Source organism: Syngnathus acus, chromosome 15, assembly GCF_901709675.1.
Source record: "Syngnathus acus chromosome 15, fSynAcu1.2, whole genome shotgun sequence".
NCBI lineage: Eukaryota > Metazoa > Chordata > Actinopteri > Syngnathiformes > Syngnathidae > Syngnathus > Syngnathus acus.
The window spans coordinates 7,525,476-7,550,971 of record NC_051100.1 but is presented as its reverse complement, the minus strand read 5'-3'; the positions used below and the strand labels follow the sequence as shown (position 1 = coordinate 7,550,971).

The following is a 25,496-nucleotide window of genomic DNA, read 5'->3' as shown; positions in this document are numbered from 1 at the left end:
TTGTTTGACCCGACAGCATGTTATGCACACTACGTCACATCATAGTGTTATTAAATATCAACAAGAGAACGTCAGATGTTATAATCCTTTTTTTCCTGAGGACAGAACATGGATGGATCAAACAGGATTTCTAGAGCAGGGAGGGAATAATAATAATTCATTAAATTTGTATAGCGCTTTTCAAAAACCCAAAGACGCTTTGGAGGGAAGAAGTGGTTTTAAATGTTTCAATTGTTTCAAGCCTCTCAAATATAGAAGCAATTTTGTGACCATATTCTTCGAGCCAGATTATTAGAATGTAATTGTGATGAATATTTTTGGGGTTTAATCAGGCAGAAGCATGCTTTAGACTAGTTATATGCTTAAGACTGGATATAATTTAAGTACGCTTAGGATACGTGTGAGTAGGACAAAAGAGGCCCCGGAAGTCCGCGGGAGCAATGAAGGCGTGTTTTTTTATTTCTTTTTTGGCCTTGTCCGTATCCGGTGATGGGATCAACGGTGATTTTGCCATATTACGTGAACCTTCTGGTCTGTTCAACTGAGATGACACTCAGAGAGTAAACTTCAGCGAACGACTCTAAATTGCAAGAACTTTCCATTAAGTCCGTCAAATTGGTCGGGAAGCCGCCGCGTACGCCAACGACAGGCATATAGTGCTGCACGAGACGAGCGTGGACAGGAATTAACACGGGAGTGAAAGAAAACAATTGGTCCGTGAGTATACCGAAGCAATGAAGGTAAGTAATGCATGCATTGGATAAGCCTCCTCATTTGTCTAGTGTAGCAATGTTGCAAATTGTGACAAGTGCTTTGCTGACATAATAGTTTGACTTTAACGCTCGCGTGTGCATCAATGTTCCTGTTATTGATCACTCATATCCTGCCACGCCATTCCGGATGAGACCTGAACTGTCTTTTGCATCTGAGCACATAATCAATGTGTGTTTTATGATTGCTTTGCTACACAAACATGATTTATTTCTTCAGTTTTTTTTTTGTTTTTTTGCAAAAGATATTTTATTCAAGGAGAAACATCATGTGAAGTACCTGAATGCTTTTATTTGTCGACTTGTGCAATTTATAACCGGAAATGCATCAATCGGGGTTTTTTTCTACAATAATTATAAGTATGACGTGTATCATACTTGGTAAGACTTCCTGTGCGAAATAAACCAAGAGGTTGTCTGCCCGTGTGATGTTAATCAAGCACACCTCTTCTGCTTTAAGTGTAATAAACATGAACATGATTACTTTCCATTCTTGATGATATTAAAACACAGTCAAGTCAGGCACAGAGTGAACCAGCATCAGTGTGGTGACATTAGCATAGCAACCAAATAAACAGGTCCATGAAGGCACCGCATCTACAAAAAAAATTCTAATCTAAAAAGTGGCGCTTATAATGTTGAGTGAAATTGAATTCTTAATAAATTAAATACATAGGGTTGCTGCATAACACATTAAAAATGAGTGCCAAGGAATTTGGTTAATGTTTCATATCAGTGTGTCTACTGTGCAACTATTTGACCAGAAGCATCTTGCCCTGTCCTGGCCGGCCTCTGCAAAAGGACATATAGTATTTAGAGATTACGTAACAGCACAAGCAGGACACAAGAAGCGTGCTCTTGTTACATGTCAAGGACGGTCCAAAATGCTGCGTGCTTCAAATATAAAGCACGCTTACCAGAGCTTTTTACCTTCAGTCATTCGGTTTAAATTGAAGACGCAAATACTGTAATTGAAGGCGTAGACCATGACCTACTGGACTTTACTTTTTGATTTTTAGCAGCATTAAGCAAGGTTGGGAGTTGCCATTGTTAATCCAGCCTCAGTTCTTCTTGATTTTGAGCACCGTGTTCCTTTGAGAGTGTCCGTTGGTAGACAGGGCAGCGCCGTTCTGGAGCTCTGTGGGCTTGTGTTTCTTGTACGTCTGTTGAAGGGCCAAAGGAAGCACAAGATGATTGTTAAAATGAAGGACAGAAGATACATATTTTCAAAAGATGTCATATTTTCCTAGTTTGAAACCCTAAACCTATTTTGAAACCCTACTTTGGAACCCCAAGGCTAGTTTGAAACGCTGTTTTTAAATCCTAGTTTGAAACATTGACCCTAATTTGAAACCCTACTTCAAAACTAACCTTAGTTTGAAACCCTACTTGGACACTTTATAATTCATAGCGATGATGTTTCAGAACAAAAATTCACCTGTTGCCAAATCCTAATTCATAAATACAACACAAACTAAATAAAGCATCTAAAAAGCATCTCTGATTTAAAAAAAAAAAAAAAACTAAAGAATTTTGTAACGGGGTGAGGGGGTATCAGACAAAATGACCTGAATGTAGAAGTTGGAAAAGAAGACAATGAGGGTGATCATGTAAACAATTTGGAAGTAGAGCCATCCAAAGGGCACACCACATGGCCATATGATGGCACACAGTGTCTGCAACATCGTTAAGAAGAACTGGATCTGCAGGGGAAACATGACACACACACACTGCAGTTAGAAGGTGACGACAAAGACAATATTGATCCGAGGCCCAAAATATCTAATGGATACACAGATGTGTTTTTTCCTTGACTTGAAGTCACATTTGACTAGCTTACCAGCTGGAGCTGCGTGATGTACTTCTTCCACCAGAGGTACGGGCGCACGGCGGGGATGGCTGACAGGCCGTAGTACGAGTACATGACCACGTGGACAAAACTGTTGAAGGTAGGCCCGAAGTAGGCTGGAAGACACATGAGTCCTTATAGTCCACAAGTGATGTTGCAATCGAAGACTTACGACAGTAGCTGCAAGGTTGCCTATTGTTTTTCATCAAACAACCTCAACATCTTTCTGGTGCATCGATGTTATGTCATAAGCGATATCATCCATCCATCACTCACAATGACCACATGGGAGCCAGTTGATGACAAACCACCAAATGTTGAGCATGCTGACGTGGTGGTAGACGTGAAGAACGGTGATCTGGTGATAGTTCTTTCGCAGAATGAAAAAAAACGTGTCCATAAACTCAATGGACTTGGAGAAGTAATACCACCACAAAACATTCATGATCTGAGGAAAACACGCAGAGGTCAAAGGCAAATTAGCACGTATTGCAATCTGGGAAGAAGAAAAATAAATGTGTTAAAACCAATAGAAATTTTTCCACTGGCACATTACAAATATGCTGCGACTCATTCACCTTATTGTCCACTTCTGGTGCGCTGTACGTGTTCTGGCAGTACAAGTTGTAGCTGCTGTTCCACACAGCAGACACAAGCTGAGGACAAAAATGAGTCAAGGTATACTTTCATGGTATTTCACATCACAGCATTTCACAGTATCAAATGTACAACAAAATAAATAAAAACAAAGCTATGAGGAAAAAATGCTGGTTACAAAATTACTGTGCAAATTGAAAGTGAAAAACAATCCAGTGGGCTTTAGAATATTTTCTCGGGCCTAAAAAGAAGCGCAAAATCCTCTGTTTCCTCATTTAAATGAGACTTCCTGCGGACAAATGACCTCAACTCAGTTAAAAGTACATTGTGAAGTGTAATTTAATGCCAAGTCACCAAATCAATAATGACCACCCGCCGGTGCGGAAGAAGCAAAAGATTCGGTTGGGATGAATAAATGAACAGTCATTTTTTTTTTTTTTTTTTAATTTTGTGTCCTGACCGCAGCTTGATTTTCTGTTTGAACCACTCGTGGAAAAAAAAAAAATCCTGACCAATCATTTTGATTGCAATCGCTGTGTACTTTGATTATCAGAACACGCAACACAAGGTTTAATGAACCTTGGCAATGCAGATGGGGAGGCAAGAAGTCAGCCAGAAAAGGCGGAGACACTTTAGACTCGCATTAAAGAAAAAAAAAAAGCTTACATCTATCAAGTGAACTTGTATTCTGATTCACAAGTGACCACAAGTGATCTCCAAAATTTCTAACTACATCTCCAACACAATCTGTGGTGATTAGGTTCCACGATTTGTAGCGGGACGTCCTGGAGTCGGTTGCCTGACAACGAGCCCCAGAGCCATCAAATAGCCTGATTGATTTGATCATGGATTAGAAAAAAAGAATCAATAGTTAACTGACCCACTGGAGTTTGAGTTAGTTTGTTACAAAATTCCGTCATCGGTGGCTGCGACGTACCTGGTAGAACATGCCGAGCGACAGGAGCGTAAGGCCCATGTTGTAGACCACGAGGAGGCCTTTGCACGAGAACGCCTGCCTGTGCTTCATGTACTTGGGTCCCGTCCACACCACCACAAGATACACAATGGTGAGGGCAACTGTCGGCGAGTAGTTGTCGAGCAGCGGCCAACCACGCACCCGCTGATCTGAAACAATCATAGGAAAGGTTAGATGGGATCGGTACATGAACGAAATTGACAATCGACCAACATTGCTCTCTATTCGTATTTAAAGTTGCATTGTAATTAAACCAAACTACCAGATGACATCATTACATTGACATACCACGGGGACCCAACCATGACTCCAACAGGATGTTGAGTCTTTGATCCAAGGCCTCCATGGTTACCTGAAAGTCATAAAACATCAACAACAGATAAAAAAATGAATTATCAGCCTCTACACAAGCCAACAAAGGTTCGTGTTGGTGGTATAAACACAGAGGGATTACGGAATAATATGATGAATTGTCCATCAAATATAAGCCTCGAGGAAATTTTTACAGAAATAAAAAGGCACTGTTTACAGAAGTACGGTTTACATTCTTTCCATTGATATAATATCACACTTTCTATTCAGTATCAGCCACAAGCAATTTGCAATACCAGCAAATTCTTCCTCTATGGTGAAAGTGCACGATTGTCCCCAGCGACACATTCACACCGACATACATGCCTTTTATGACATTTATTATTTTTATACAAAGAGGGGCTTAAAGTTGGTTTGGCTCATGACAGATTTGTGCGGGTCAGGGGCCATGTTCAGATTAAAAGCACAGGAGGGTTACAGATTACGACAACCTTGGATGAAGCGACACAAACGTGCGTTGAGGGTTATCAAATTCAGCGAAAACATGAACATTTAATCCGCACGTGTCCTCTGCACAGTCATTGAAATACCGGAGCGCACGGGTGACTTTGTTTACTTGATTTAAGACCAAATGTATTCATAGCCATCTCTGGTCAGTGGTTAACTACTTCTCAAAGGTCATTAATATTGTAAGTCAACATTTTATAGAGAACAAGTTCAGTTACTTTGTCTTACTCTTTGTTTGAACATGTGAACTGTACTTTCTTTTTTTTCAGTTTACCGTATTGGCCCGAATATAAGACGGTGTCTTTTTTGCATTGAAATAAGACTGAAAAAGTGGGGGTCGTCTTACATTCGGGCTCTAGACATTATACCCATTCACAACGCTAGATGGCGCCAGATATCTGCAAAGCAAATGCTGAACTTAATTCCCCAGGCCAAAGCGAACCCGTCACGAAGAATAAAAATAGCGGTAGCACGAAGAAGAAAAATAAAAAATAGCAGTGAGAAAGAAAAGAGAAGAAAATAAGAGAAGAGATAATAGAAAATGGAGAAGTAGGTTTATTTACATTTCAAAAACCTGAAGCCATTCATTTACAAATGTGATTGCACTTTAGTTTACTTATTTAAATGTTCAGATATTAAGATGTGATAGACAGTTTTTGCATGATTTCAATGAGGCAAAAATAACCTGCTTTTTCTCTTGAATATATTGTTATAATCATTTGTTTCAGATGCACTGTAATTATTTTCTATACAAAAATTAAATTCGGTGTTCAAAAAATCTTTTCAAACTTGAGTCTTGAAAAAGAGGGGGTCGTCTTATAATCAGGGTCGTGTTATATTCGGGCCAATACGGTACACAAATCCTTTCTCTATGTCTATATCTATCTCTATGCATTGGTGCTTTTCGAAACAGATGGATCAGTGATTACATGTTCAGATAGAACAATCAATGAATGAAAATCATCAATACAATATTATTTTTCTTTCTTAAAAATATAACAAAGTGGTAGGTTGGGGGAAGGAAGTGGAGCAGATGAATGGCATTTTCATTCACTCCAATGGGGAAAGTTGACTTAAGATATAAATGATCTGACTTAAGGTTATCACAGGTTGAATAAAACTCAATTAAAGCAGTACAGTATTTCAACAAACTTCAAAGAGGGGTTTAATGCGAATTGGTCATGAATGCCAGAAACAAATGCATAATGCAAAGAATATCAAAGCTTAAGTTGAAGATATCCAGCAGTATTAAATGTTCTTGGTAAAATGAATTTAATACGTGTAATAGATTACAATCTGAACTATTAAAATGATGTGCAGACAGATAATAACTGTTATTAATCAACTAGTAAAGTGTGATAATTCGCATCAAAGTCATACTCTGATTCATTTAACCCCTGGTAACAACCAAATGTTAAGCGCTCGTTTTTGACCACTTCTGAGTTTTGGGTCAAGTGGCGTTCACTAATAGCAAAAACTAGTACTTTTCTGACGAAGTTAACAACACAACACACGCGCACGGTTCTAAACGCATCTCGCACAGGATACAGATCACGTCGCGATTTCACTCATCAGCTCAAGTGGCATATTGCGAAGAGGGTTTGCACTCACCATCAAAGTCACAGCCCACGGACGGACACAAGAATGGACGCGACACGGACTGTGCACTCTCTCACCTCTCTGACTCTCTCTCTCCCTGACTCTCTCTGTCTGACTCTTTCTCTCTCTGTCTGACTCTCTCTGACTCTCTCTGTCTGACTCTGACTCACTCTCTCTCTGACTCTCTCTCTCTGTCTCTCTAAAAGAAGACATGTGATGTACTGCGCGTGTACATTACGGCACAAAATGCTAGGGGTTTCATCCAGCACAGTTGCAATTTAATGAATGTAATATTTAATCGTTTAAGAAATACATGGTGTTATCATTCGGAATTTTTTTATTTTTCTGCCCCCCTTATGCCACATGCCCCACTAGGTGGGCAGGGTGACAAAAAGCACATCGAAAGCTGGTACAAGATATTGGCCAAAATAAACATAAACATGAACAAGGAACAAGGACATCAATGTGCAGAGGCTTTGGTTGGCTTTGGTCTTTAGCTCGCTGCTTCCATCTCGTGGATTAAAAAGGTCCTGCATTATCGAGAGGGGGGGGGGGGGGGGGGGGAGATTTATAAGGTGCATTCACTGCTTTTTCTGTCAGAACTTATGGAACATGTTAGACCTCACCAGTAGCAGTTGAGCCTAAAGTCACTGAAGGGCTACCCAGAAATGTCCATTAGTCCAGTTTTAGGATTCATCCCAATTATGTTTATTGTTAGTATAATTGTGGCTTTTGAGGGGGTTCATCCCCCACATATATTGCCCCCCCCCTCCTCCTGTGCTTGACATATTAGATCAAAAATATTTACATGACTTGTACTGTAATGCTTCTTTCTAAACATTTATCATAACAGTCACTCAAATTACATAATGGCAACTCAGGTTTTTACTGTGACGAAAACTGAAAACAAAAACGTGATGTTCATACAGATTTATTTGAAGCAGCAACATGTAAACCGCCCCCACTTGAATGTCTGCAGCTACATTTCAGAGTAAAGACAGGACATTTTGGTAGAATCAAACGAAGCTTGTCCCCAAAGTAAAAGAAAGCTCACACAGATGTAGTGACACAAACACACAGCACGCTGTGTTAATGTTGCAGCAGTACAGTATTAACAGTAGAGAGTACAACTCTTAGCTGCATTTAAATCATCACTCAAGGAATTTCCAGAGAAAAATAAATACGCCATTTCTGTGACATAACCTTAATCACGTCTTAATCCTATTAAAATAGTGTCCATTCATACAAATCTGATCCAGTTTATGTACAGTACATATGATTGCTTTGATTCTGTTTTGTTTTTAAAATCAATATTTCATCATATTTTAAAAAGCTGACCGATTTCAACTTGAGCCACATAATTTGGTCGTTGTCTAAAGGATGTTGCCACAGCAGGGGAAGCTTCTCACTTGACCTTGTTGACAGGTTTCCCAATGAGCTCCGGGCATTGTTCTTGGCCCCTGGCAATCCTGTTGCACCTCACGAAGAGGTCATAGTTGATCTTGTCACTGATGACGCTGTCCTGCTTGTACTCGGGATGCTTGGCCACAAACTCCCTCATCCACTTGGCCATCGTCATCAGCTCGCCTGGACAGCAAAATGGAGAGTGAAGCTTGGAGTCTCATACTGGCTTTATCGGTTGCAAAATGTATTTATGTAGCAGATTTAAAAAAAAAAAAAGTCCATCATCCTGAAAAGTTTAATTGCATCTCTGATTGAAAATATCAAAACTTGGTGTTAAACTTGTGGTCCAGCAAAATTTACCTGAGGCGCGCTTCTTGATAAGCTTCAGGTAATTCAAAATGGTGCACCTGGTCTCCACGTCCACCTCCATGTTCTCCAGATAGCAATTGAGGATGGGGATGAGCCCTTGAAAAACTCCCTCCTAGTAATTCCAAAATAAAGCAACAATCACAGGATGCTACAACAACAGTTATTTGAGCACCCCAATATAAAGTCTGTTCCATTGGATAGGCACCAAGCTGGAAATTGATGCCCCACCCCCAAACGTGTGTGGGAGAAAACCCTTACTTTTCCATTGATGATAGTGTTGATGCTCATTAGCGCATACTCGTTAACTCCGTCCATCTCCAAGCCGTTTTGCGCCGAGGAGGTGCCGTCCAGGCCTGGGTTGCATCCTGTTTGAAGACAAATGTGTTGTTGTGCGACTACGCCAGACTGAACACACTTCAAACATCACACTCTCCTTGCTGGTCACCTTTGAAGATGTCCTTTCGGAAGTAGAACATTCCCTCCTGCACAGCGTTCCTCTTCTGTGCCACTTTCAGGTTTTCGTCCACCTGGTGACAGAAAAGTCTGCATGAGAGGACAAATAAAGAGCAAGCAAAACTTCAATGCACTTCGTCAACTAAAACATCTCTTCACCTTGGATAAAGGGATGAGGAAGTCCAGTTTGTAGGACAAGATGACTCTGGTGAGCAGGACGACAAAGACAACATAGGCAGCATTCTCAAAATCGGTCAGCTGCACCTGAGAAGAGAAATAGAATCGGTCTCAGTGATTTTCATTTCAAACAGATCAGACCAGAAGCTGCACTACTTACCTCCATTGGGCGGAATTCAACTCTCCAGCCAATGTCAGAGTTGGGAGGTGGTGGTTTGAACCTCATTGTCTGCCAGTTGGTGGACTGGAGGTTCTGTCAAATATCACCAAGAAGAGTTGACGTCTCATGTACAACGGAAGACAAGCGCTCGTTTCCACGCAGGCACTAAAGCCTCACCTCAAAGTGGTCCGACTCATTTTCGTCATCCTGGTTCAATTTCTCCTCATAGACGCACAGTGGATCTCGGATAAAAAGATGAGCAATGTGCTGGGCCAGCAACTTGTCGATTCCTACAAGGAGTTTTGCCACGTGGAGTACATTTTAGATCAAGACTACAGTTTACTCCATATGTGTACATTTCATACCTGCACCCAGCAGCTGCTTGTAGATGTCCTCATCTATCGTTAAGTCAATGTCGTTATACTTGTCGCCGCATTTAGACAAGTAGCTGTCGATGGAGTCGTATCTGGACTTGAAGATTCTATATTTGTTGTCTTTTAAAGGCTGTAATGTAAAAAACAAGCAGTCATACAACTGATAACGTCTCCCGCATTAGCTGTAACTGTGAACAATGGAACCATTTCTAATGAAAAAGTTGTCTGTGTGGCTCACCTTGAGTCCACGTTCTTCCTGTGTCCTGTCATCCACTGAGGCAGAAATAACCCCCCAGCGACAATCGATGTCTGACACGTGGCCTCTGTAGAAGGGGGAGGCTGCGCTCAGCGCCATCTGCATGCACACAGTCATAATAGCACGGGCAGCGTTTAAATCATTAGAGTCGCAATGCATTGTTGATCCCTGTGGGGATATTTGGTTAAAGCGACAGTACAATGCAGTGTTTGAGTCGTATGATTTGTTGATCTCAAATGTTAAAACTTAGTTTAAAGCCTCATAGCGTGCAGAAGAAATCTTGTGGTAATCAAATCTATATAAATCTTAAAATATTGTTAGTTATGAAATCCACATTTTAAACAAAATGATAAATAGTTGTTGAAATGACATCTTTACAAACTCAAAATTCTAACATTAATTTTGTGCACTAATCGCCAACCCATGTTGCTCTGATATATTATCTAGTTTATTACAATTGTACATTTACCACATTGTATTGCTACTTTAAATTCCACACCACCCTCTAATAACCATCATAAAAGTTACGTTAACTAGTTATTGTTAAGATCAAGGTGAGCGACAAAGAAGAACAAACACAAGTATCTGGCACATGCTTTATCTACTCACCACTATTGGGCAGAATGTCGCTAGTTGGTCATAAAGATATCTTGCCTCATCGATGCTGCAAGCTTGGAAGGTAACCTGTAATGTAATAAACCAATTTAGAGTTTATGGCAGGATTAAATCTTCCAGACCAGATTGCGGCGTTTTATCTTTGAATGATAATAAATAAAAGGTGGTTTGAGCCGGCGATTCGCCTACCTGCAGACAGCAGTTGCCCATCCCGAAGCCCATGGCGTCCATGTAGATGTGGTCAGGCAGTGCCGCCCTTGCCGACTCCCCGTCGTCGCCGGGTAAGTCTTCCACAAATGGAGACGGCGTGCACTTGTCTTTGAATACTAAAACGCAATTTTGTTGGCTTTACCATTGGGCTCAAAAGGAATTCATGAGAGCATCATTGAGACTTACTTGGTACATTGATTATGACTTTCTCTCCTCGTCTGTGACGTATGTTCCTGGTGAGGGTGCTGAAAAGGTAAGGCCACACAAACAGTCATCCACAACTGCCAAGCAAAAAAACCCATTTCAACATTTGTAGTATCATGACATCACAAATGTATTTCCTCATTAGTAAGCTAAAGTAGGGTAGTACAAAGTATTACGTACCTGAATCTTGGGTGTGTATTAATCGCTTCGTCAGGGAAAAAGAGCGACTTTGACGCTCCGCTCTCAACAGGCGTAGGCGGGTATTCAGGCTGCGTAAAACCAGGGCAACCCAGCCTAATAAACAACGACAAATGTATGAATGCAAGAAATATAGTCTGCATTGGAATGTTTTGTGTGTGTTGCATTTTCGACTATATGTTGCTGCTATTAGGGGTGGGCGAGAAGAAAATTGCTATATTGGAAGATATGGGTTTTCATTTAAAATGATTGTTTTTGGGGGGGGATTTTTTGTTAAAAATACTAGTGGTGAAAAATCCCTATCTTGTATGTTTGCACCTTGGGAATGAGGTGATTGTGCATAGAATTTCATTGTGGTTGAGGACAGAAGAGGCCTCTTGTCGTCTCTTCCTCATGTTGCTCTCCACAGTGTTAAACTCGGACATGGTGCCACCGTATGGCTGCCCCGGAGTTCCTTCTATCATGTAGCTGCCATACTCTGGCCTCCAAAGCGTGGGGTGGCTGCACAAAGGGAGAAAAGACACACACATATATATATATATATATATATATATATATATATATATATATCATTTTGTCAAAATGATCAGCGCTCCACTCTTAGCTTACATCAGCCAAGGTTTTGGTGGACCGAGCGTACGCAATTAACTTGAGTAACGGTAATGAGGAATGTTGTTGTACCATTTTCATTGCCACCAAGGTTTCACTTAGTTAAAGGTGGCAGCACAGATTTTGAACAATGTGGCAAGCACAGCACAAGGAAGCTTGCACAAACTTTATTGCGTGACCTTCCTATGGAAACTAAGTATTGTAAATTCAGGTTGGAATTGTGCCTGAAACATTGCAAAGGAAGGCCAGGGACTGCCTGCCAAGCGGATGTCTATTCAGCATGAGAACATTATCTCCTTACATTTTTAGTGAATTGCTTAACCGTTCAAATGATGCAGCACTGGTTCCAAGCAAAAGGATTTACTTTGAGGAATTGCACAACAAACCAAAGTAAAGAAACGTTATTGGAGAGATGCTATTCAATACCTGGCTCGATCTCTGTATGACTGTAGAATCTATTTTTGCATGCGGATTAGATCTGTATGCTTGTCACGCATGTGACTAAAATAAAGTGCCGTATTGAGGGAATGTCATCTGGTGGGGTTGTATTGAAAATATATTAAAGAAAATATGTATTTATTTTAGAGCTTTATAGATCATAAGATGATTTTAAAACATCCGTTTTCAACATCCACATTAGAAATCGAAAGCGTATTTTGTCATTCACATAACTGACACGTTGCCGCACACAAAAAGGGCAGCATATGTCAAGCGTGAGGTATGTTGGGCTTTACAATAAGGAGGAAGGTGAAGCCAGACGACCGGAAGTGATGCATCTGGAGCACGTCATTTCGTCACGCACATCCGCAAGCAGTTTTGATTACACACAAAAAAAACACGATAAAATCTGTAGAACAGACGTTAAGGTGAAGAATAAGACTATTGAGTTCAACACAAAGGACAGTGAGATCCTCCCACTGAAACCGAAAGAATGAGCAGGGTTGAACAGTTTTGCAATGAATGAGCATAGCTGTCAGCCACATTCTGCATGTTCAAACTGCTCAAACCTGCATTCTGTTTACTTTTCACAAGTTTGTGCATTGGACCGTTGAACGGTACGAACACTCTGGTGTGACAACAATTAGCTAAGAATATAAATATGTGACAATGCTAGTGTTACACATGTTTCATGACAATAAATATGTAACTACAGTACAAGAGATTTTACAAACTATAGTAGACAGTCTAAAGTCCACCTCACACTGGAGAACTATACCTTAAAATTTAGACAACTTTGAGTTTAAACCTTCATGCGTGACATCAGTGAGCCTAGTTAAGGAGCTACTACGGGTGGTGTGCATCTCCACAAAAACAGATTTAAAAACCTAATTTACCCTTTTGATTAGGTCTCATACAAGCACACTGTAAGAAAACAATTAAAATATTGAAATCTTTTAAAGCTAAATGGCCAAACAATCTATGGAGTGAGAAACACAAGCAGTCATAGGTTTGGCTGCAGGGCCAAAGTTTCCTTAGCCTGTTTTTGAGCTGCTTTCACTTACTTGGGATTGATCTTTTCACCTTGGCCTTGGAGGGTATCTAAAACGTCACCGCTATTCAACACCAGTCGAACCTTTTCACCCTTGTCATCCAGTTCCACCAACATGTATTCCACCTACAAATAATACAAATTAATCAGACAATTCTGAGCAATGCTGCATGACAATACATTCATATTCTTTGCTCCACCTGTCAAACTATGATAACTCATGAGTGTGTGTGCATTTCCTTGACTTTTGAACAAGCTCCACTTGTAATCCCTCTGTCTCAAAAAGGGCTTCATCTATAACAACAGCATTCCACATTGTTTGAAATCACATTCCACATGACGGATCAAAGTTAGTGACGACAACGACAGCTTGCATGCTTTTATTGATTTGAGCTAGTTTTAGTCTTGAGTTAGTTTTAATAGTTTTGCTCACATGGCTTAATGTTTAAATCATGACTTGTCAGTGCGTCAGGAAAATACGTCCCCAAAACAATGAAGCCAAATCAACAGTTCTCTAAATGAAAGAAAGAGTTTTACCTCATCGCCCCATTTGAGTACATCCTTCTGTCGGTCCTTTAAATTGTTGTAAATGTTGAGAAATTGAATTATGCCGTGTGCTCGGATGTAATCCGCATACTTCTTGGTATTTTCCCAGTTCAGCGGGGATCCTTGAGTCAGTAAGCCCATCTCGCAGACACTCGGTCAGGGTGAGACGACGGCCGCTTGCCTTCTTCTGCTAACTCACTCCGAGTGCTAGCTAGCTTGGTCAGTCTAACTTGTGACCAGCTGGCATAGAGTCGCACACTCGGAAACGACACCGGCGGGATGATCCTTAATTTACTCTTCGGGACAGTGTTTTTCAATTAGATTACCCTGTTTTGGACTTAAAAATTGTCCCCCAGAAGAGGCAAAAAATGGCTCTTGCTCATTACTTGCTAGTGTCTCCTTAGCCAAAAGAAACGCTGTAGATGCAACGATGCTCGGCGAAAGCACTTTGTGGCTAACTCTCACTTGCCTGCTCGTTTTTAAATATGCACTTGCATTTGTCTTGTGGGTTGAACCAATTTTGCCGTTGTTACGGAACCAACCCACTTCAACAGTGTCGTATTTAACGGACGCCCCCCCCCCCACTCATGTAAGGCGTCACTATGACTCAGCATTTATTCAAAAAGCTACCCTCGGAAAGAATATTGAAAAGTAATACAAATAAAAGTCAAATAAATAAATGATCATGGTAAAAATAACATAATAGTAGCTGTTATTATACTATTACTATACTGTTATTATAAACTGGAAATGTCTCAGGATTTTGATTAAAAACGAATATTAAACGGAGTCCTAAATTTTGCTTTGCTTTGCTTTTTAAAAAAAAGTAAGATTTTTTTTTTTACATTTTGAGGTTTGTTTCTTCAGTGTTAGAAAGATAATCTATGATTAATAATAAAGTAAATATTTTGTTTTCCCCCTTATTGTTGGAATCTGTCTGGAAGACAAAGCAAACAAAGCATGACACAGCAAAGATTCAGAGGCATATTGTACCTGTAAAGTGCTGAGAAAACATCTGACCCAAATACCACTGTGGTTTATTTAATAACAGAATGAATTGCCCTGCAATTAGGTAGCAACCAGTGCAGTTTGTACCCAGCTTCCCACCCAAAGTCATTTGAGATAGGATTAAGAGGCAGCATAGAAAATAGTGAGATAAATAATAGAACATACTGTTGTTACTACATACTTTTGTTTTTTGCTCAACTTTGATAAGTATTGCACTCCTTTTTAAATGCACATATACTTCTTGTTCAATGAAGCTAGATAAAGCAAAGCTGGTTTAGTTTTATGTCAACAAAGCATACGCATTTAGGAACTAGACCAGGATCTCATATAGCATACATCCCCTGACCCAAGAGCATTTGTTTCAGTGTGCCATGACATTCTGAAAACAAAGCTCAGAGGAACTCTTGTAATAATATACCCCAAAAATGTATGACACAAATGTTCAAGAAAAATCTTAGCTAATGCTTATCGAAAATGGAAGAGAGCAGTAATGCTTACTCAAGAGGAAGGGGTGGGGCTTAAAAATAAGCAAGCTCAGTTAAAACTCTTAAGACAGATGACTCAAATATACTCAAACATATGTTTTTCAGAAAACTGGTTAATTTTACGTGTCAAGATTTACACCATAAGATGAACGCCAAAATATTGAGGGGGTTTTAGACAATTCAAAAGAGAATCATTGTTATGTATTTTGATCAGCATGACATAATGTTTGAAAGAGCAGAGAATTGTAAATAATCTTTTGCATAAATGCGTCAAAGTTTGCAAACATGCAAAACTGCATGATTGACAACAAGTCCTGGGTGTCGTCTACCTGTGGCTGGAGGCCAGTTGGGATAGTTTGCAGCTACCAGTAACACTCCAAAATGTCTCAGATGGGTTTACGTATTTATATTTGACAAAAAAAACGGTGATATTGAAAATTTGATCTCAGTCGATTATGATCCAAAACATAACAGAAATGTTGGGTCGATGGAACTACTTGTAGATAATCCAAGTAATAAGAATGCTGTTTAAATAAATATCCGTTTTAATAAATGAAGACAACAGTTCTGTGAACTTCTTTAATTTAAAAACAAAACAAAAATATCATGAGCAGTGAGGGAAATATTATAAACTCCCAAGACAGCTCAGGCAGAAATATTTGTCTCCAGTTACAATACACAGATATACTTTTTACATTTTCCTCAAGACATTCATTCCTCATCCTTACAACATTTGCCAGGAGAGCCTGGTCTCCCCCGTCCCCCCACTAGTTAGTGTTTGTGAAATTGCCTAAAACACTCCATCGCAAACACCTACGCCTGGTAGGCGTTATTCCAACATTAATTCCAACTACTTATGCTGTTCAAGTATCTGAAAGTCAGAGTAGTAGTCCCCCTAAACTTTCTTTTGAAATAAATATTAGCGATGTGAACACATGTACAGTATGATTGTCATGGTGTTGGGTAAATAGAGACAAACAAATTTCTTCACATTGTAACTTTAATTTCAGTGAAAGATTCTTTATATGTGACAGAATGAAGGCAAATTAAATGCTAATGTCTGTATTGGCCCCTTTGAAAAAATAACTGCCTAATAAAAAGCAAACTATTGTGATGGATATCGCTATGACCAGTTTGTCTGCATCATAAACGTAATGAATACCTAATGATACCAAATATAACCATCCATCCAGCCGCCAAATTGTAACTTTAAATGTCTCAGTTAACACTTTATTTGCTCCTTTATTAGCTTTAAAGACTCCATTAAAAACCTTTCAAGTGCTCACCACAGGGAGTTATGAGATCCAAGGCTTACGTAACAGACAACCTGAGGCCAGGAAGCATGTAAACTACATTGTTGTAAGGATTTGACTGCTTATATACTGACTGGCGCAGATGAGACTGAGCTGGCTCTAGACTCTCGTGTTGTTTTTCGGGTGGGGATGTTGACGACGCAGCACGAAATGCCAACCGTAGCTTCTGGCAACTCGTCGTCCTCGGTCCATTCATTGATGTCGGCGTTGTACACCTGAATGCACTTCTTGTACTTCTTCTCACCCTCATTCCAACCCCCAAGGACATATACGTTGCTGTTCAAAACGGCAATGCCGGCCGTGCTTACGCCGGTGTGAAGAGGAGCGCAGTAGCTCCACTGCCCGGTGTGAGGGTTGTAGCACTCTACGGGCAGCACATCCACCCTTTCCCCACGACCCCCGAGCTGACTGCCACCGATGACGTAGGCGCGATCTCCTACCGTGGCAGCGCAGTGCCAACCACGAGGCGAGCTCAGACTGCTCTTATCTTGCCAGCAGTCAGTGGATGGGTCATAAGAGCACACGGCCCTGGAGTAGGCATTGTTGATGTAACCTCCTGAAACGAGGATCTTTCCGTGAATGACTGAGCTGGCGTGACAGCAGCGGGGCACCTCCATGGGGGCTTTCATCTGCCACTGGTTGGAAGACGGCACATAGCACTCCACCGATGCCTGAACACCGTCGGTGTTACGCCCGCCGACAGCGAACAAAAGGCCGTTGAAGGTGCTGAGACTGAAGTGGGTGCGCCGTTGAATCATGTTGTTGAGATGAATCCAGGTGTTGAAGCGGGGGTCATACCTTAAGAATGTCAAGGTGGTTAATACTTTCAAAGACTAAACAAACCCTCGTGACAAATGGTGATATAAGAGATTGGTTTTTTACCTGCAGAAGTTACTGACGGCATGCTTAGCCTGGTTCCGTGCGTCATTCTGGTCCTCACCCCCTGCCGCATATAGGAAGCCATCCATCACTGCCACGCACTGATTAAAGCTCTTTGCTGGCATTTCTGTCAACCGATTCCACACATTGTCCATGTCCCTGTAGAGGACGTCCTTGCTGAGTGATTTCTCCGTCAAGGCGGGGCGTCCTCCGATCGTGAGTATCACCTTGAGGCCGCCGCGCACCTTGGTTCTACGGGACTGAAGGATATTCTGTTGGTATGGCAGCAGGTGATAGTTCATGGCATCCACGAGGAGACGGTGACACTCATGGTCTTGCATCATTCTCGGCACACTCTGGATGTGGTTAACCAAGTCTTGGGCGGAGATGGTGCCGAAGCGAATGTGAGTTAAGAGATCGGCGGCGTACTTTAACCTCTTCTCGTCAAAGTCCAACCACTTCATGGCGATCTGGAAGGCTGTGACCTCGGAGGGAAGCTGCAGGGAATCATCCGAGAGGAAGTCGCTGATCTGCTCGTAGGTGAGCTTCAGGAACTGCTCCATCTCTGAGAACTCAATGAAGTTCTCTCGCATGTACTTCTGCGCCGCCGCCTTGGTTTCTTTGAGAGCGTAGGCATCTGCGATGTTGGCAACATACATGCAGTTCTCAACGCTGAGCTCCTGCATGAGGAAGTCACTGCACATCTTCACTAAAGTGCCGATCTGAAGGAGCATGGCCGCGGCGATGGTGCTGCCGATGCTGTAGAGCGACAAGGTGAGCTTTCCAGAGTACGCGTACGTGATGCTTGTGGCAAGACCCACCGGTGAGAGGTCATTCAAGTCGATCTTCTGCAGGGTCGAATCCTTTTTCAAGATGTTGCGTATGTACTCACTGCAAGAGGCCATGACAACCTTATGGACATCGAAGGACTTTGACTTGGTGGCAACCGTTAAATCACAGAGGAAATTGTCGTTCCTCATGGTGCTCAGACCCTCCAGAAGGTTAGGGGCATACACAGAATCTGTAACCTCGGTTGAAATGCAGCTGAAGCCATTGCCACCCTCCAACAGTGTGTTCAGCCCGTTGATCTTGTTGACAGGGCTGTCCTCAACCATGATTGTCATCTCATTGATGTCTCCTTTATTCTTCTTGGTCGTCTTGTTCTTTTTGGGGGCCATGGCTGAGGTAGCAGAGTACAACCCAGACCTTTTGAAAATATAAACACAACTTGTCACATTTGGACAAAACAACGTTTATGCTTTAAATTTGAATGACCAAAAACAAATTATCACTGACCATTATCTCTCTGGCCCAGTCTCAAAGTGAACATGGTAAAATACTCAAGTCGCTCCTTGGAAAAGTATCTTTAGGCACTAGTGGGGACTGACACTTTTGAAACTGCCCTCGTTGCATCTGTCACATTTTATCAGTCGTATGTCCAGGAATAGCACACACTGGAAACAGCTCACCGCTGATGTTCCTTTTATAGACTTTGAGGCATCAGCAGCCGGGCCTTGTGTGCTCTCAAACTATTTTGGTTTAATATAGAATTGAAACTACTACTAGTTGTAACTTGTATTGAATTACTTTTTAGTCAGCACAATTTTAAAAAACGCTTAAGAACAATGAATTAACACAATTCACCTAGCATGCTGTCAGTATGTCACTATAAGAAAAATACAGAAATTAAGTGGTTCGACAACTTCAGGCATGGCGTATAACCACCGAAGCGGAAATTAAAGGGCAAGCAATATGTTTTTCACCATCTCAATATTCACCAAGTTATAATATACATTAAACATGACAAGCATGAACTTTACACATTTGAAAATAAATTCCAAATACCTGAAGAATGAAGTTGAGGCTGGGGGGGGAAAGGAAACTTGTGCCTCCACTTACTGGAGCAGGAGAGAGAGACCAGCAGTCACCCACGCTGGAAGAGAAATCCTCACTAACTCCTCCTCTTGGGGAGTGGATGTCAATCACACATTGTGAAATGCATGTAGCAGGGGGTAGACACAAACTACCTACCTCCAAAACCCCAAACGATAACCTATAACATTTGTCTGTATCAGCACAGTGCATCATTGGACACATTGTCCATCTTTTTTAGGTGCATTGTGGGACACATTGAATGAATTTTATAAAAAGCACTGAAACCCTGAAGAGCATTGGTTGGAGTGGTGCATGATCATTCAGTAGTTTTAGTTTAGAGAAGGTTGATAGAAGGTTATTGTCAATTTTGGGTTCCTTGTGAAATTTTGCACAATAGACAAATCAACGTTTTTAATCTTTGCAAAAAATTGGAACAAGGGTGACAGAAACTAAATGACTACTGCTGACCCTCAGTGGAAAACAAAACAAAAATTATGATCCCCATTTATTCAACAGTTGGTAAGTAGGATAAATCAAGTGGCTGTAATTTATAGTTGTACAGAAAGGATCACAAAAATGGATTAAAGCCATTTGTGACAAATATATATCGTTTGTGTATACTATTGAACATTCCAAATTCCACGTGCATCAAGTGTTACAATGACATCATAAAAACAACTTCCCCGTACGTGACGTCACACATATGACTGTAACTGGGACTTTATCACAGGAAACTAAAGTGGCCGTTGCAGCTTCCGTTACTGATAATTAGTGTCGCCTGTCCGTCAGGTGTGTGTGCACGCTCACACATGCCGCACAGGGATGGCAGGAAGCTCGGACGTGTTGAAGAGAGTCATACGCTTCAAACTTCAGCTATCAGACTCGCCACAGTCTGCCACGGTAGCGAACGTTTTATTCTTCCTATATTCCTACACGTAGGCCGCATCAAACGCACCATTCATTTATTACTGTATCAGCACTTGATCGTGATGAGTTCAGTGACGCTCCGTCACCAGGCTACGCAGCCATCGCGTCGTGTAACGTTGGAAAAATTATTTTGTTGCACCAGAAATTACGTTTAACTCAGCATGGAATGATAAACAGTTCGTATGAATGCATTTCTGGCATGCATGTACGCACCTGTTTTAAAAATAACAAAAATAATATTGTGCGTGTATGTTTTTAAATTGGATAAGAAAAGATCGGAAGTAATTAGTGCACACAATATAAATTTAAAATACGAGAATAGCTCATTGAAAACTTTTGGTTTGAAATACGGTAACAGTTTACAAAATAAAAGTCTATATTGGTACCACCAGGTGAAAATGTAAAAAAAATGACTTTTTAAAATGTATTTGGCTAATAAATAACAATACTGCTTGCTTGCGTTCACTCTCCTTTTCAAAACAATGTTGATTATAAACATTTGGCAAGTTTTATCATGTGCACAATTTTGTAATATTTACATTTTAATGTCAAATCACTAAGGGCAAGGCGGTGCACCTATTTTACATTGCCTTTATTAATAATTTTTAGAGAGGTTGCTTGGAAACCACAAGTAACCATTATGCATTCTTTTTTTATTAGATTTATAAATGATTATTAACTTAGACTAAAAGCGAAGCTAGGTTTTCATTTCGATATCGTGAAAATCCACTCACTCGTCATCAAGGTCTTAAAATTTGAATATACACAGTAATAACATTGTCTCAATAACCCATCTCAATGGATACAAGTACTTTAGTCCAATGCAGAAAAAAATTCTTAGTACATAAAATTGTCTACTATAAAGAATAGTAAGGAGTTGAGTCAATGCCATGCATGTGGCTGCCTCACTAGTGGTGTCAGGCTACGTAAATGGGAGGTGGTTTGTTGCTAAAAATTGCTACGCCAGTTGCCAGTTGTTTAATTTATGACTGTTGTCCACCATTTCTATCAGTTGACATTCTCCACATCTCCAGGCCTTTTTACAACTGAAACATTGAAAGTAGATGGTATTAAACTATGTAAATATGCTTAGCTTAAAGCCGCACACTTTGTGTAAATGTAAATAATGTATGTTAAAGGCCAGAGGGCTTGTCCATTTATAGCTGGGAGTAAGAGGGTGTGAAAGATTCCCATACATAGCTTCAACTTTGAATGCACAATCAGCAACTGTGTCAATCCAAACCCAGAATGCCATATTTGGTGTGTCGGATGAAAATTAGTGTTCACTAACAAAATATTTCTGGTTTAAATGTTTAAATTGCATTTAACTTCTTTATAAATTTCATTTCAGGTTCTCAAGATCTTACAGAAGCTCAACCATCTAGACATCACAGTAGATGTTCTTGCTGTAAGTGGCCAATGTTTGGATGTGAATTTGATTTCATCGTCCATTCATTAGTGATTGCTCTTTACGAATTAGGAAACTGGAATCGGGAGAACTGTGAATTCCTTTCGCAAGCACAAAGAAGCAGGAGAATTAGCCAAATCACTGGTCAAAGGTTGGAAGAAATTAATCCCCAAGAAGTCAACAAGGTGTGTGTGACTTTTTTTTTTCCCCCAACTGAACAAAATACAATTCAAAATGTATTATGTTATGTATATTTGTCTCCTAAATGCAGTGATCCAGAAGATGGAAACATATCAGACAATTTGTTCATCAGTGACCAAAATCACCTAAAAAATGGAGCCCATATAATAGAGGATTTCAACAATAATTGCAAGGGTTTAAAAAAATTGACTGAAAAATGTCATACTGAGGAAATACTTGATCCTAAAAACAAAAAGGACAAGTGCAAAACAAGTGACAAAGATGACTCAAAGACATTGGGAAATGGCATCTTGAGTTTAAAAAATGCTTTTCTCGAGGACAAATGTGATTATTCCGTTTCCAAGCACAAGAAAAATGGAGATTGTAAATCCAGGTCTGACCGTCTGGCACAAGTGAGACACAAAAGTGGCTTAGATTGTGGGGGCTCTTCTTTGAAAAGAAAGAAAGACAAGTCAAAGCCATCAAAGAAACCCCAACGGGACTGTGCGGAAACCTTCTCATCCCGTGACAAACCCTCAGAGAAGTCCCCTAACTTAAATAATGCTCGACTGGACATATCACCAAGTAGCTCTGATGACCAAAACAGGAAAAGGAAGAAACGGCAGAAAGAAAGGAAAGACGAGTCTGAACATGATGACGTTTCAGAACCCTCAAATAAAAAGACCAAAATACAGCAAGAAAGTAGTGAGAGTGGACTGGAGGAGCCATCCATGTCTTTTGAATCGTACTTGAACTACGACCAAGAGGTCTCGAAGAAGCTTGATCGCCCCAGAGGAAAGAAAACATCTAAAAGGATCAATATTGTCATAAAGGAGCTGCCTCCTGTCAAACACACCGAGTCCCCGAGGATTCCCGTTTCTCCCAAAAAGGTCTTTCACGAAAAGTAAACATTTTGCTTTTGAACAACTGGTTAAATTTTGATCAACTTGGATTTCAGATGTTTCTGGAATCTCCAAAGGACCATCTTTCCATTTCTATACCTACCTTTCTACCGGAATGTGACAAAGCCTCCGGTTTTGAATACCTTGAGAAGAAAGGTATATAGCACGTCCCAAAAATGATGCGTTCTACTTAACTAATATATAAACCTTACATTTTTGTTGCTTGTTTTTAAGTTGAGAAGGAGCCTGATTTTGAAGACCTACCAGAGGACTCTACATTCTTCACAGGCCAGCGGCTAAATAAAAAAATGCAGGTCTACTCTGGAGCCAAGACGGTTTTCCTCCCTACGATGATGAGCTTGTACCAGCAGTGCATCCGCACGCTGCAAAACAACATTAACTGTGAATGAGGCCTAACATTTTTTTAAATTATTTTAATCATATTTTTTTATAGAAGTTTTGAGATTCTGTTGCTTTTTTGTATCCTTCTCTTTTTGTCAGTGCTCTATGAAACTGGCGGAGTCCCGTTTGAAATCCTTGAGCCGGTATTGGAGAGGTGTACGCCGGAGCAGTTGCTGCGTATTGAGGAATGCAATCCGGTAAGAAGAATTTTAGAATAGACCTTAGAACTAGACGCCTCTTCTGTGTAGTCTGCATAAATCTCCTAACTGCAGTCTTTTATTGCTTTTGTCACACAAGAGGAAATAAAAGCCACAATGTCTTAGTCACTTTGGTTGAACAATAGCTTAACATTCTGACCTCATAAACAGCGCGTTGCATTTAATGGGCCGTCGATGAGCAGACCTCCTGACTATATAGTAAATGATTCAAATATACAGAATATTTCTACATTTAAGTAGGAGTGTAGAATCTTTATCGTTTGTGTTTTCAGGTCTACATCGGAGTGACAGACCACCTGTGGGGGAACCACTGCCAAAGGGACTTCAAGGATGCCAAACTTCAGCAGTACGAGTCGTGGAAAGAAATGTACATCAGACTTTCTGAGGAGCGGGAAAGAAAGTTCCAGTCGTTAGCCAAAAAAATCATTTTGGATCATTCCAAGAAACCTAAAGGTGTGCGCAAGATTTAAAATAAATAAATAAATCATCAGACCCTTAATTCTTGTCCATACTAACATTCACAGAGTTGAAATTTGAGACAACTGTTGTTGATTTTGAATTTTTTTTATTTTAACGTGCACTCCTCTCGTCTCTGTTCAGGCCGGCAAGTGAAGATGGCATTTATTCACACTGTTGCTAAGCCACCGAGAGACGTGCGTATCCAACAAGAAATCCACGGCACTGCGGTTCAGCAGCCTCAGCAACCCAGGAGCAAGTATGTGTTGACTCTCCTAAATTATTTGAGACACTGATAGTAATGTCTGAGCTCAAGGGGCCTAATTTAAGACTCATAAGTTAAAAATTTGAGTAAATGCTGAGACAAATGGGTCTTGTGCTACGCTTCGACAGGAAGTGGATATAAATCTATGCGCTCCAAGCAGACCAGAAGTTTGTCAGGAAAAACCTACGAGAACTTCAGAACTTTATTTGCAGTTAATCAGAGGCCTTTGAATGGTGGCCTGTGTGTGCTGACTTCCATTTAACATGTTACAATGAAGGTTAATTTTGAACCCAATTTTGTTACGTAATAGGTTATTCTAACAGAAGGTTATAAATTATCTGGTTTGATCTTTATGCCACAAATTTGAACAGAGTGTGTAGACTATATATGCACTAAAATGAATGGTCGGTGAGCACTTGCCACACATTTTTCATACACACGCCCTTGGATTATTTAAACATGTCAAACTTGCTTAAGAGACTGGTTTTCTTGTTATACGCAACTCTTGTCATGTAGCATAATAGCATAATTGGTTCAGACGCAAATCCACTGTTAGCAAAGCAATAAAAAGAATCAGTGCGTGTTTTCAGAAACTGTCATAAAATGACTAGGCCAACTATCAGGCTTTAGTGGTTCTGGGTCATGCTTTAAATTGGCTTAAAAGTACAACATTTCTGCCAACTTTTATACACAGTGTCAAGTCCCAGGACAGCAGATCAAAACTGAGCAATGAATCCGCAAAGAACAACAGTAGCAGCAGCAGCAGCACCGGCACACAAGACCCTCGCAAGAAAACAAGTGAGGGTCCTATGAGTATTTTGACGGAATTTTGTTGGTTTGTTGCAACTCCTCAAAAAGAGCAGAGTATTTTTATTGCATGGTCATCCTATATAAATAAGGATGTTTTAATGAGTCTGTAGGCCATATAGCGGACTCTGCCCATTTTATTGCAGCTTGCATAATCTTTTGTCATGTTTGTCAACACAGGGGTGGCGCCAATGATGGCAAAGTCCCTAAAGGCCTTCAAGAAGCAGCTGGGTCGACGATAACTGCAGGCACTTGAATGATCTTGCCCTTTGTGTTTTGTCATGGTCATTGACACTGTTCACTTTGGATTACTGTGTGACAACAAATCCAGCTGAGTACTATATTTCTTTGGAAATGTTATTTTTCCCCACGAGTGAATAATAAACAGTCATAAAAAGCAAAACTGGTCAATTGGGAGGGGGGGTATAAATCTCCGAATTACCAAAAAGGGTGTGGCTCCCTCTAGCGGAGATTTGGGAAATTGTTTCTCTACAGTTAAGGGCACAACAACAGACCCCTCATACTTTTAAATACTACAGTACTGTATTTCAATTAAATACATTTAAAATTGGACTGTCCTCCATGCTAATATTCCTTTTTCTGGTGACTTATTTTAATCCATCTGATTTCAACCAAGGACGGCTCCAGAATTTTATAAAAATGTTTTATTTATATAGTAATTATGTGGGGATGCTGC

General features: G+C 40.5%; 4 protein-coding genes across 4 annotated transcripts; 1 reads left to right on the top strand and 3 right to left on the bottom strand.

The window, feature by feature from the left end:
* Window positions 1–170: 170 nt before the first annotated feature.
* On the top strand, window positions 171–25,202 carry eloal (elongin A, like). Its single transcript, XM_037271701.1, has 11 exons — window positions 171–740; window positions 21,513–21,569; window positions 21,642–21,754; window positions 21,841–22,639; window positions 22,708–22,807; window positions 22,886–23,053; window positions 23,153–23,250; window positions 23,544–23,724; window positions 23,872–23,986; window positions 24,687–24,790; window positions 24,980–25,202. The coding sequence occupies exons 1-11, from the start codon at window positions 735–737 to the stop codon at window positions 25,039–25,041; spliced, it is 1,803 nt and encodes a 600-aa protein (XP_037127596.1). The 5' UTR covers window positions 171–734; the 3' UTR covers window positions 25,042–25,202.
* Window positions 1,043–6,838, bottom strand: elovl5 (ELOVL fatty acid elongase 5). The gene is made up of 8 exons (XM_037271793.1): window positions 6,623–6,838; window positions 4,481–4,544; window positions 4,154–4,341; window positions 3,198–3,275; window positions 2,896–3,067; window positions 2,611–2,735; window positions 2,339–2,473; window positions 1,043–1,933 (listed from the first exon to the last, which is right to left on the bottom strand). The coding sequence occupies exons 1-8, from the start codon at window positions 6,821–6,823 to the stop codon at window positions 1,832–1,834; spliced, it is 1,065 nt and encodes a 354-aa protein (XP_037127688.1). The 5' UTR covers window positions 6,824–6,838; the 3' UTR covers window positions 1,043–1,831.
* gclc (glutamate-cysteine ligase, catalytic subunit) lies at window positions 7,526–14,238 on the bottom strand. The gene is made up of 16 exons (XM_037271699.1): window positions 13,666–14,238; window positions 13,142–13,254; window positions 11,349–11,531; window positions 11,013–11,126; window positions 10,815–10,873; window positions 10,608–10,744; window positions 10,413–10,487; window positions 9,786–9,902; window positions 9,539–9,677; window positions 9,351–9,463; window positions 9,174–9,266; window positions 8,996–9,100; window positions 8,829–8,910; window positions 8,642–8,748; window positions 8,375–8,495; window positions 7,526–8,197 (listed from the first exon to the last, which is right to left on the bottom strand). The coding sequence occupies exons 1-16, from the start codon at window positions 13,813–13,815 to the stop codon at window positions 8,016–8,018; spliced, it is 1,890 nt and encodes a 629-aa protein (XP_037127594.1). The 5' UTR covers window positions 13,816–14,238; the 3' UTR covers window positions 7,526–8,015.
* On the bottom strand, window positions 15,733–19,340 carry klhl31 (kelch-like family member 31). The gene is made up of 3 exons (XM_037271697.1): window positions 19,205–19,340; window positions 17,363–18,565; window positions 15,733–17,278 (listed from the first exon to the last, which is right to left on the bottom strand). The coding sequence occupies exons 2-3, from the start codon at window positions 18,535–18,537 to the stop codon at window positions 16,543–16,545; spliced, it is 1,911 nt and encodes a 636-aa protein (XP_037127592.1). The 5' UTR covers window positions 18,538–18,565; window positions 19,205–19,340; the 3' UTR covers window positions 15,733–16,542.
* Window positions 25,203–25,496: the final 294 nt, after the last annotated feature.